Source organism: Rana temporaria, chromosome 3 (assembly GCF_905171775.1).
Source record: "Rana temporaria chromosome 3, aRanTem1.1, whole genome shotgun sequence".
Taxonomy (NCBI): domain Eukaryota; kingdom Metazoa; phylum Chordata; class Amphibia; order Anura; family Ranidae; genus Rana; species Rana temporaria.
In genome coordinates, this window is record NC_053491.1 from 421,964,646 (window position 1) to 421,977,785 (window position 13,140).

Here is a 13,140-nt window from a genome sequence, read left to right on the forward strand (position 1 = left end):
GCATACACACGGCAGGACTTTTTCAGCCAACTTTCACCAAATCACATGTTTTTTCTGCTCTTTACCGCCACCCTTTGGACAACTTCTGCTATTTTTGTCTGATCTTTAGCATTGATTCTGAGCATGCGTGTTTGTACTTTGGACTTTAGACCGATGGACTTGTGTACACACGATTGGATTTGCGCCATCGGACATTTGTTGCTCGAAAGTTTGTCTGTTCGCACAGCGAACATTTGTCTGATGAAAAAGTTTGTCCGATGGAGCCTACACACGGTCGGATTGTCTGCAAAAACTGGTCCGTCCGAGGTTTGTTGTCAAAAAGTCTGATCGTGTGTACGGGCCTTTAAACGTATTGATCACACTATGTACTATGAGCTGAAGATATAATCATTTTAGCAGGGGCTTCCTGAGATGTGAAGATCATTTTGAAGGTTGAGAGACTGCGGTATGCAACTGTTGCTCTGTAAAAGGCTGTTATACTTTTTTAGTCTTATGGTTGCTAGCAATGAAGTATCCAAGCTGTACATCTTCGCAGGGATTCAGTAGAAAATGGTCAGTAGATTTGGGTTTGCATGGATTCCCTCTCATTATTGACTTTGTGCTTTATTACAGTTAAATACCCAAAGTACAGCAATATGCATTTAGAAAGCACTATCAAACACATACATCTGTCATTAGTTGGAACAGTGAGACCATATTTTATTAGTGATGTACATGGGCAACAGAAAATAAAAAATCAACTTGTGCTGTGATGCTAAAACTGGTAATGTGACAGCTGTCTGATAAGACCACTTTAACACTTTCCAATCCGTTGCCGATTTCCCTGGCAAACGGTCTGATTTATTTCACTATGTCGTCGGCACAAGGTTTTTTAACACACTGTCTTTCTTCCACAATTACAGAACGACCAGAGGGTTGTGTACTGCTGGGAAGTACTGCTGTTTATCGGAGTCTCATGGATCCTTCATCCAGTTGCAGCATCTCTAGAGATTCCCTCTATCCCAAGTCGTCAGCTAATCAAGAGGAAAATGGTGAATACACTGGGATACGTAATCGTTTAGAGAAATCAGAATCAGAAGATTCAGGGGTGGAGCTGCCACCACCTTCCCCATATGGATCGGAGAGCAGCTATAATCCGGATGAATTTGGAAGTGTAGAGAGCTCTACCTCTGAGGATCATGAGAGTTTGGAAAACCCCACCCCTGAGGAGTCTCAGGACCTGAAAATCCCTCCCTTAGGACAACCAGATCATTTTCAACATTCTCAAGAAGCAGCTTCAGTGGAAAACCCTTCTTCAGAAAGCCCCAACAGCTTTATTATGCATTCACCTAGGGATCTACACAGATTGGAATATTGTATGAACAAACAGCCTAATAATAAAGTTTCAAGCGTGCCCCATAAACTGGAACAGGCAATTCTCCGAAGCAGGAAACAGAGGAGCAGTAGCCGGGAGGCCATCCAAAATAGAGCAGCAAGATGTACCAGGCAGTATCCGGGCTCACTAAAAGAACAGCGTAGAGGGAAATCTGTTGGCTATGAAGAAAGAAGCCCATGTCGATACAGTCTAGAAAATGAGGTATGTAAAATGAGTGACACCTTCATACATCACACAAGCTAGTAGAGCACAGAAAAGCATTTGTATGCTAAAGGAGATTGTAAATCTAATTTTCATTGAAATCTACGTTCTGCCTTGGTCCTCTACTCCTTAATTCCCTAGTAAAAAACACACTACTGTATCTATGCAACTCCGCTGTTATGCTGAATTGCACATCGGGTCGTGCTGCAGGTAAAACCATGTACGTGATAGAGTAAACAAACAGACTTACATATGTACAACATACACTCTAGTGACCGGCATTGTAAGCACATTTATTACAGGTATTTGTATAGCATTGACAATGTAAACAGCACTTTACATGTTGTACATTCACATTAGTCCCTGCCCTCGAGGAGCTTACAATCTAGGGTCACATGTATTTACATACATTGACATTGTTTCTTATCAATTTTAGGAGCAGGACGCACTAAACCTTCCAGGTGATGGTCTTCGGTATCTGGAAAATCTTTGTCACATGCTGGAGCAAATCGCAGAATTGCAGCAAAGGAATCAGAAGCTTCAACATCAGAAGAGAACCCTGGAGGAGAGACTGCAGAGCAAGGTAGGTATCGCTGTACAGGGATATCAGACTACATCTAACACTACAATCAGTTGATGACCCTTGTCCATTAGTCGTTTTCTTTAGCCTGTCATCCAGTAGCCTGCAGGCACATAAAGTAATTGTATAATGATATATATGCAAACAGCTTGCCCTTCACCCCTCCACCTAGACCTCTGGGCTTATCCACCTTGGAGATGTCACTTAGAGGCTATTTGACAGAATGCATGGTGTAATTTGCTGCGGCCACAGAATAGTCTATCTCACTAAAAATGACCTGAAAAGCAAACTTTCACATGCCTGACCATTGATTGATGTTGGTGTCAGTTACAAAGTGCTAATTTGTGTCCGGTTTCTTTGTATAGGTGCTGTTTCTGGACTCATGTGTGTGTGGTAGCTCCCAGGACTCCAGAGACTTGGAACCAGACAGAACAGATAACCCCCCTGCCCATGGGGCAACCTGGCAACCACAACACTACAGGAAGAGGTCCAGCTCCCATGTCGGGTTCATGCTCAGTTTGGACAGACAACTAGGTAAGGGTCATAGGTGTGCACAGCCTATTGCATTAGGGTGTGCACCCCAAAGCTCCAACACGTATGCATTTGACATATTTACCAGCCTCTTCCCCGCTCTCCATCCTGAAACAATGAGGGGGGAGTAAGGGAGCACATGGGGGGCCCGGGCAACAGAAGGAAGAGTAACGGGGAAAGGAGGGGTGGCATATATTAGTACCATCCCCTATATTTTCCTCCTGTGGCGCTGAATGTTGACAAAAGGGAGAGGAGGAGAAGCCTACTTTTAGCTGCTGCAGGAGGAAAATACAGGAAATCCCACCCCCGCCACCTCTCCTGTCCAGGTTCTGAGGGTCAGCAAGGAATGATTGCGGTTTACCTGTCACCTACCCACCATTGACAGGTTGCCAACCTCAGTATTTGGGTGTGCCCAGTCACACCCCATGCGCACGCCTATGGTAAGGGTTAACCTACACTGTAATAGAGAATGCTGAAAAGGTGGAAGGAGAAGTCTTGCCCTCAGCAACCAATCATATTATTCCCTATTAATTCAAAATTAATTCAAAATTCTTTAACGACGACACTTGAAATGATGTTGCTATGTTTTACGTTTACTTCTGTAAGACTGAATCATTCTATTTAGAAGGATAATTTTTTCTGTATTTTGTCATTAAAGTGGTTGTATACCCTTTTTTATTTTTTTACCTACAGGTAAGCCTATAATAAAGTAGGTAAAAAGAATATCCCCTTGCAATGAGCCGCTGACTTCAGTGGCGCATGCCCTCCTGAGTTTCTCAGCTGAAAGTCCGGCAGACGCCAGACCTTGCTGAAAAGAAGTCTCCCGCGCGCATGCACGGGAGTGACAACATCGCGGCTCCGGCCACTCACAGCTAAATTCACAGCTTCAAAAAGATACAGATTTTTGTACTTTCTTGAAGGTCACCCTGGACTGTCCAGGAGAGTCATTATTGCACCAGTCATGACAGTATGAGCTTTGTTCAGATTTAAGCTGGCCATACGCTTCTTTAAATTCCGACCAATTCCTGCTGGTTCAGCTGAATATTGAGCAGTGTATGGTTGTGCCGGCACCATTTTATTGGACTAAAATCAATTATTAAATAACCACTTGACCTCCAGAAGATCCCCCCCCTTCGTGACCAGGCCATTTTATGCTATACGGCACTGCATTAATTTAACTGACAATTGCACAGTCATACAATGCTGTACATAAATTACATTTATATATTTTTTTCCCCACAGATAGTTTTCTTTTGGTGGTACTTGATCACCACTGTTTTTTTTTTTATCTTACGCTAGGAAAAAAAAAGACAATAAATAAAAAGATGGGAAGGGGTTAAACATCTAGGGCAAGCAAAGGATTAAATGTGTGCCTAACCAGTGTTTATGTGTGTACGTTAGGTGCTTTCACTAAGGGATGTGCTGGTTTTTATTCCCTGCTTTGTAGGGAAACAAAAAAAAACAGCAAATCCCTGCTGATAGGACAGAGCTCTGCATTGTTTACATGTCTTCCTCTTCTTTCTCGCCGTTCAGCGGGTGCCGGCAGTCATCCATTGGTTGGCACCCGCTGGCAGGCTTGTGCTGTGACTAATCACAGCACAAGCGGCACGCCGGCGTGTGTTCCCTTGCCCCCGAAGAACAGAGATTCTATGCAGCCGGCCTTGCACCTGCGATCAGTGGATTGCGGGTGCAATGTTAGGTTTCTGCACACACTTCCTGTAGCTCTGTTGCCAGCTTTCTGTTACAGAGCTGAAGGAAGTGTCAATGGACTACGAGTGTGCCAATGAGCAAAACATTCGTTGGTTTGAAGATGATTATCATATCTCATATATGACTTTTTAGATTTATTGATTTTAATTGTATAGATAAACCCGATATGAGAGAGATACAAATGTAACACCAAAGTTATTTGTACTTTATCGGTGACTACCAGAATCTTGTTACTAATAGCTGGATTCAGGTAGACGTGCCTAACGTTAGGCAGGCGTAGCGTATCTCATATACGCTACGCCGCCGTAAGTTAGAGAGGCAAGTGCTGTATTCACAAAGCACTTGCGTCCTAAGTTACGGCGGCATATCGTAAATGTGTCGGTGTAAGCGCGCCTAATTCAAATTGTGAAGAGGTGGGCGTGTTTTATGCTAATGAATCGTGACCCGACGTGATTGACGTTTTGAACGAACGGCACATGCGCCGTCCGTGGACGTATCCCAGTGCGCATGCTCCAAATTACGCCGCAAAGACTTATTGGTTCCGACGTGAACGTAAATTACGCCCAGCCCCATTCACGGACGACTTACGCAAACGACGTAAAAATTAAAAAATTTGATGCGGTTCCGACGTCCATACTTAACATTGGCTGCGCCATCTTTTTGGTGGAATATCTTTAGGCCTGAAAACGCCTTACGTAAACTGCGTATCTTTACTGCGACGGGCAAGCGTACGTTCGTGAATAGGCGTATCTCGCTGATTTACGCATTCTAGGCGTAAATCAGCGTACACGCCCCTAGCGGCCAGCGGAAATAGACAGCTAAGATAAGACGGCGCCGGCGGTCGTATCTTAGCTAGATTTAAGTGTATCTCAATTTGAGAATACATTTAAATATACGACGGCGCAGATTCAGAGTTACGACGGCGTATCTACTGATACGCCGGCGTAACTCTACCTGAATCTGGCTATATGTATTTAGCAGCACTTCATTGTCCTGTTACATGCAAAGTGCATTCATTAGGCTTGAATATGTATGTGGAGATCTATAGAAAGCTCCTATTAATGATGCTATTCAGGAAACCTGTTTAGCTGGAATTGGAAGAAAGAGAGAGTAAGCCAGGAGGCAGCACTTAGGTCTAATTCATACTTTTATGCAGTTTGGATATTGCAGGTGCATTTTGTGTTTTTTATTACACATCTTTAAACTTTTGAAGTCTATGGAACCAAAAACCAGAAAAAAAATCCCTGGCCCTTTCCATAAAATGCACAGATGTGAACTACATCCATAGGAAATGATGTTAAATGGACTGTAGTGTGTTTCTGCAAAACGGAAAATGCATAGGTGTGAACCCGGCCTTAATGAGCTGATTGAAATTCTAAGACCTCTTTTGTCATTTATAGAGACTAAACTGAAAGAAACCAACAAAATGGATCCACAATATGTGAGCGTACCAAACCTACAGGAAACGCAAAGACAAAGAACAAATCAGAACTACAAAGTAAGTAGACGTGGTTTGGATGATATGCATTTGAAATGAATGTTTTAATGGTTGGAGCTCAAGGCATAATCCCCCAGTATCCCCGGGGTACTCTGTGATAAGATCTTCATGCTTAAACCAGGATTACACCGCTGCAGTGTCATTACAAGCGTTTCCTTTGGCTTGCAGCTTTGGGTCATAGGATTGAATCCCACCTGAGATACTATCTGCATTGAGTCTGTATGTGTTAGGGGCATGTATAAGTTACTTTGGGAACAAGGAGTAATGTGAATGATTAACCACTTAAGCCCCGGACCTTTAGGCAGCTAAATGCCCAGGCCAGGTTTTGCGATTCGGCACTGCGTTGCTTTAACAGACAATTGCGCGGTCGTGCGACGTGGCTCCCAAACAAAATTGGCGTCCTTTTTTCCCCACAAATAGAGCTTTCTTTTGGTGGTATTTGATCACCTCTGCGGTTTTTATTTTTTGCGCTTTAAACAAAAATAGAGTGACAATTTTGAAAAAAATGCAATATTTTTTACTTTTTGCTGTAATAAATATCCCCCAAAAACATATATAAAAAAATTTTCTTTCCTCAGTTTAGGCTGATACGTATTCTTCTACCTATTTTTGGTTAAAAAAAAATCGTAATAAGCGTTTATCGATTGGTTTGCGCAAAATTTATAGCATTTACAAAATAGGGGATAGTTTTATTGCATTTTTATTAATTATTATTTTTTTACTACTATGGGCGGCGATCAGCGATTTTTTTCGTGACTGCGACATTATGGCGGACACTTCGGACAATTTTGACACATTTTTGGGACCATTGTCATTTTCACAGCAAAAAATGCATTTAAATTGCATTGTTTATTGTGAAAATGACAGTTGCAGTTTGGGAGTTAACCACAGGGGGCTCTGTAGGAGTTAGGGCTCACCTAGTGTGTGTTTACAACTGTAGGGGGGTGTGGCTGTAGGACTGATGTCATCGATCGAGTCTCCCTTATAAAAGGGATCACTCAATCGATACGCCGCCACAGTGAAGCACGGGGAAGCCGTGTTTACATACGGCTCTCCCCGTTCTTCAGCTCCGGGGAGTGATCGCGACGGAGCGGCTATAGACGAATAGCTGCGCCGTGATCCCGGATCGCTCCCCGAGGGAATCTGCCCGCCGCACGCAGCGGAGGGGGTCCCGATCGGACCCCCCACCCGCTAGAAGGCAGGGACGTATATATACGCCCATCTGCCTGTCCGTGCCATTTTGCGGACGTAAATAGTCGTGCGGCGGGCGTTAAGGGGTTAAGTACTCAGTGTTTCATTATGTAGAACCAGGAAGAGAGATCATGCTGCTACGGTTTCCATGATACAGTCCATCCGGAAAGTATTCACAGAGCTTCACTTTTTCCACATTTTGTTATATTACAGCCTTCTCCAAAATGGATTAAATTGATTATTTCCCTCAAAATTCTACAAACAACACAACATGAAAGAAGTTTGCTTGAAATCTTTGCAAATTTATTAAAAATAAAAAACGAAAAAAATCCCATGTACATAAGTATTCACAGCCTTTGCCATGACACTCAAAATTGAGCTTGGGTGCATCCTGTTTCCCCTGATCATCCTTGAGATATTTCTACAACTTGATTGGAGTCCACCTGTAGTGGAACCTCGGATTGCGAGTAACGCGGTTAACAATCGTTTTGCAATACGAGCATTTATTTTAAAAAAATCCTGACTCGGTTTGCGAGTGTTGTCTCGCAAAATGAGCAGGATTCAAGCCTCTGCGGTGTGCAGTACCGCATTTGGCCAGATTTGCGGGGGGAGCGCCTGAGCCGTTCGGAAATACTCAAACACTCGGTTTCTGAGCCTTTGTAAGGATTTCCGAATGCAGCTGAACAGTCTCCGAGTATTTCCGAGTCTCTCCTGCACCCCCCACCTCTGGCCACATGCGGTATTGCATGCCATAGAAGTCAATGTGGAACAGATTATTTTTGTTTCCATTGACTTCCATGGGGAGACTCGCTTTGATATGCAAGTGCTTTGGATTACAAGCATTCTCCTGGAACAGATTATGCTCGTAATCCAAGGTTCCACTGTATTCAGTTGATTGGACATGATTGAGAAAGGCACAAACCTGTCTATATAATGTTCCACAGTTAACAGTGCATGTCAGAGCACAAACCAAGCCATGACATTCAAGGAATTGTCTGTAGATCTCCGAGACAGGATTGTATTGAGGCACAGATCTGGGGAAGGGTACAGAAACATTTCTACAGCATTTAAGTTCCCAATGAGGACAGTGGCCTCCATCATCCGTAAATGGAAGGCGTTTGGAACCACCAGGACTCTTTCTAGAAAGGGCCTCCTGGCCAAACTGAGTGTTTGGGTGAGAAAGGCCTTAGTCAGGGACCAAGAACTCGATGGTCACTCTGACAGAGCTCCCGTATTTCTCTGTGGAGAGAGGAGAACCTTCCATATAAGAAACCATCTCTGCAGCACTCCACCAATCAGGCTTGTATAGAGCAAAGGCTGTGAATACTTGTGAACATGTGATTTTTTTTTTTTTTTCATAAATTTGCAAAGATTTCAAACAAACTTCTTTCACGTTGTCATTACGGGATATTGTTTGTAGAATTTTGAGGAAAATAATGAATTTATTCCATTTTGGAATAAGGCTGTAGCATAACAAAATGTGGAAAAAGTGAAGCGCTGTGAATATTTTCCAGATGCACTGTATATATAAAAAAAAAATCAATGGGTGACTCAGCCCGCTGGATTCCGCCTGTAATTGAAATATCAGTTTTGGGGCATTGACTCCTTCAAGTAGAACTATGACCTCCTATTAAACATATATGATGTAGCACTTAATTATAAGTCCATCTGCACTTACAGTTTTCTTTTAGTCACTCTGCAAAGTCCCACAAGTACCTTTTTTTGAGTCTGCCAATGAAGTCCACCTAATGCAGCTTCCTGTGATGGTGGGGCAACAATGCTACACTGCTCCTGGTGTCAGAGCAAAGTTGCCACTTTTATGTAGATTGTGTATGACTTTTATACCATGTGATGAGAAAATGTTGCAGGGGCCATGGCTATCAGCATCGCCACTGACAAATCACAAGTCTGCCCACTGCTTTCTGAATTGGCCACACTTCCATCCGTCGCTAAAACCCTCCCACTGAGCTGCAGTGCCTGGAAGGGGGGAGCATGAGACACAAATGAAGGAGGATTTGGCTCAGTCTGGGAAGATGCAATACATTTTACTATGGGGCTTGTGCATTACATAATACCTGAATTTGGCACTTCAGTAGATTGTCATACAGGAGCCATTGTTGTACTTTAAATACCACTAACCCAATGCCCTCCAAGCAATGAATGTCTGAATTTGTATACAGTAAATAATACTACAGGACGTTCTTTGTGTTCTATTAGCAAAGAAAGCAAGACCAACAAAAAGTGCCAAAGGCCGTTATTAAAGAAATGCTAATACCATGCACTTGGAAAGACAAATGGTGACAGTGTAGATAAACTTGTTCCCTATCAGCTGAGGGGGGTGTAACTTGCCTAGAGATAGTCCTCAATATAAACCAAACTGGAGAATGAATGTATAATCATGCTGTACCAAAGAAAAAAATAGCAGATACTTATAGACCAAACCAGTGCGCGTTCAATCCTCCAACCAATACAAATCACAGATGGAGGTGCTTGTTGCAGGCAACGCTGACTTTTTTGACAGGCAATGCAGACCATTTTTGCTCATTCGTTTCCATAAGGGCCCATTCACACCTGCAGTGGGCAAATACACACCGTTTAAAGGATAAGTTCACCTTCGTAAAAAGATTATTAATATTTTTTTTTTTGTTTAGGAGCCTGCAAAGCATTGCACCCACGATCATCAGATCAGGGGTGCAATGCAGGGCTCTTGCAGACTGTCTGCTCATACCTCTACTGGCAGGCAGGCCGCTACTCACCGTCAGGAAGCATCAATTAACTATGTAGGGAGCTCAATAGCGCCCTGGTACTTTATTGAGAACTACAGCCACAAAGACTGTTGGTACTTGTAGTTCTCCCCTCTTTGAATGAATGATGCGGCTGGGTGGACAGAGTCCCGCATGGTCACTGGTTTTATAAATTGTGACAGCAAGTTCAGGGAGAAGATCCCCGGCTCGGTGTCACTAGAGGCGGCTGGTCGGGGAGAGGTTGAAACAGTGGGAGCATGTTGCATAATCCCAAAGGTGAAGTTATCCTTTAAAGCAGGGATATGCAATTAGCGGACCTCCAGCTGTTGCAGAACTACAAGTCCCATGAGGCATAGCAAGCCCGACAGCCACAAGCATGACACCCAGAGGCAGAGGCATGATGGGACTTGTAGTTTTGCAACATCTGGAGGTCCGCTAATTGCATATCCCTGCTTTAAAACAACCCAGTGCAGTGTACCCACAGGGTTTTATGAGGGTTACTTGGGCTTTGCCATGGACTTCTTCAGCATTGTGTGGTTTTGGTGTGTTTTCTGAACGTGCATTAAAATTCATGCATGCAGGACTTTTGGCATGCTTTTAGAAAACTCACCAAAACTGTTGCTAGAATAGAAGTCTATGGCAAAGTGCAGATAACCTGTATGAAACACCCGCGGGTACACTGCACCCGCGGTACAGGACACCGCACAAGTGCGAAAGCACCGTTGCAGATTTTACCTGCACTTGCTAGTAAAATCTGAAATTGAAGCTCAAACATACAGTGATGATCATCCATATTTAGCCCATGCGATGGAGCTCAACATGGAATTTTTTTTTTTTTATATATATTTGAATTTTTCTGTTGTTATTTTACTTCTCTAATCCAGCTGTTCTCTCTTGTTCTAAACAGGCAGAATCATCACAGTGGTTTAAAGTGAAGGATTTACTCTCTAAACTTGCCGGGAAGAATTCACCACCAGCACCGTCTCGCGGGACCCAAAGCAACTTCAGGTAGAGCGTTGGTGTTTATTACAAAAAGTCTGGTGCATTATAGAAACACATCAGTACAAATGTCTAGGAGAATTGTCGATCTGACATGTCCCCTTTTTTCCCCCCCACAGAACGCGGACAGTTGTAGACGGAACACCTCAACACCCCAAAAGACTTTTCCTGCCTGGCCTGGTGATTAAACCACGCAACCATGGCCGCCAGTTTCATTGAAGACTTTTCTGTAGAGGAAGACTCATGTACTGAAATGAAAGGACTTGCTTTCGGTAATAGATTCCCTCGGAGGGACTCACCAGTATCTGGGAAGATGAATAATGGCACTGAAATTCTGCCAGGGAAATCACCTCGCCTCCTTACTCACCCGTCATGCTATCTGTGGTATGAAAGGAATGCTCTGTGGGAAAAGCCATTCTGACGGAATGGAAGGACTAATGAGGTCACAATGTGGAGGAGTCGATGATCTCTGATTAGGAGAACTGCCAGCCAGCACAATGCGTGCATTTTATATTTATACTCAAAGCTCTGTTTGTATATATGTATTTAATTAATGTGATATAATTGTGGAGTAAAACTCTTGCTATTCTTTTCACTAATATAATTTATTGGTATGTTTATTCCAAGTGCAGGAAGGCAATAAAAGTCTTTATAAAAAAGACCTGAAACGGGTTTAATGTATTCATGTCTTGTAAAAAGCCATTATCATGGCACAGCGGTTAAAACATCAAGACAAAACACGACACTTAGTAAATGTTGTGTAAAGCAAAAAGCTATTTACCTGTCTCTGCTTTTTTTTGTTTTTTTAATGTGTTATAAAGAGGAAAATTACAATGTTTTAAAGAGATATCAACCTAGACCTAGAGGAAAAAAACAAATCTGTCGAAACCTTGCGTCTGTGGTTCTGGATGACATGGTAGACACTGGTCAACAGGGAGGACCGGGAACTTCTGCCCCAAAGCACCTACCCCCCCCATGTTGAGGGCATGCGGTCTGGCATAGTCATAGCTCCCAACTGTCCCTGATTTCGAGGGACTGTCCCTCATTTGGAACAATGTCCCTCTGTCCCTCATTGCTTCTCATGTGTCCCTCATTTTGGTCTGATCTATATAGCTGTATATAAAATGCACTTTTTATCTATCAAAAAGTGTTTTCCGGCGCCAAAGCTTTCGTCATATTTCTAAATTGCTGCATTTGTAAATTCCAAAAGCCAATGTAAAGGAACAGTAGTGGTAAAAAAAAAGCACTTGTGGGTTTAACCAATCTAAATTTTTTGTACAATTCTCCTTAAGGGGGCGTGGCAAGGGGTGTGTCCTCTGCCTGCATACTTTTGCTGATAGGAATGAGGGACACCTATCTCAAAAAGTTGGGAGGTATGCATGGTTAAGGGCCCTTTCACACGGGCGGACAAACGGTCCGTTTATTACAAGTCCGTTTAATGCTTCCCTGTGGGATTGCAGACGTTAGCGGATTGAGCATCCGCAAACATCCACTTTTTCGGAGGGAAGAAAACCCTATTTTTCTTCCGTCTGGCGGAACGGATCGGATGAATACGGACACGCGGTCTGTATTCATCCGATTCCCCATAGGGAAGAGCGGAGGAAAGACAGGGCGGTCTCTGCACAGTGTGCGGGGACCGCCCTGTCCGCCGACAGCTCAGCGGGGATTTACGGATGATCCCCGCTGAGCCGACGGACACACACAGGGCAGATCAATACAGATCTGCTCCGTGTGAAAGGGCCCTAAGGAGGGGGGGGGGGGCGCTCGCTCATCCCCACCCCTTTCCTGACCGGCCGGGCTGCTGCTCGGATACGGGTCTGGTATGGATTTTGGGGGGAACCCCACGCCGTTTTCTTCGGGCGTACGGGGTGTCTCCTTAAAATCCATAGCAGATCCAAAGGCCTGGTATGCTCCTGTAGGGGGAACCCATGCCGGTTTTTAATTTGAAATTTGGAGTGGAGTTCCCCCTCAAGATTCATACCAAACGCAGTGCTTGGTATTGGTAGGGATCCAAGTCGGATATATATTATATATCCAGTTCCAGCAATGGTGACCTAATGAAACCCTAGGCCTATTCTCACCCCTCAAGGAAATCAGGTAAATGCTAAATTAATTGGCGTAGGAGTTTAGTTGCAGTGTCAAAAACTCAGCTGTCACAGAGCTGTACTGTAAATCTGCTGAAAATTGCTGCAATGCATGGTCTGATAGCATTCTCTTCACAAGATCGCCCTTGTGACATCAGCCTTAAAGATCTATCTTTTTTTTTTTTTTTTTTTACAGTTCTGTCTTCTATGGGATAAGTCAGTATAAT

The 13,140-nt window shown here is 43.6% G+C and overlaps 1 protein-coding gene across 2 annotated transcripts in view; it reads left to right on the top strand.

Moving 5' to 3' along the window:
• Positions 1–11,497, top strand: part of C3H8orf58 (chromosome 3 C8orf58 homolog) — a 35,801-nt gene extending 24,304 nt beyond the window's left edge. For both annotated transcript variants that reach the window (XM_040346165.1, XM_040346166.1), the window contains exons 2-7: positions 903–1,576; positions 2,013–2,159; positions 2,522–2,690; positions 5,798–5,895; positions 10,738–10,838; positions 10,949–11,497. In XM_040346165.1, coding sequence (XP_040202099.1) covers positions 903–1,576; positions 2,013–2,159; positions 2,522–2,690; positions 5,798–5,895; positions 10,738–10,838; positions 10,949–11,048 — 1,289 coding nt within the window. In that variant the 3' untranslated portion in view covers positions 11,049–11,497. The remainder of the gene's footprint in view (positions 1–902; positions 1,577–2,012; positions 2,160–2,521; positions 2,691–5,797; positions 5,896–10,737; positions 10,839–10,948) is intronic.
• The last annotated feature ends 1,643 nt before the right edge of the window (positions 11,498–13,140 follow it).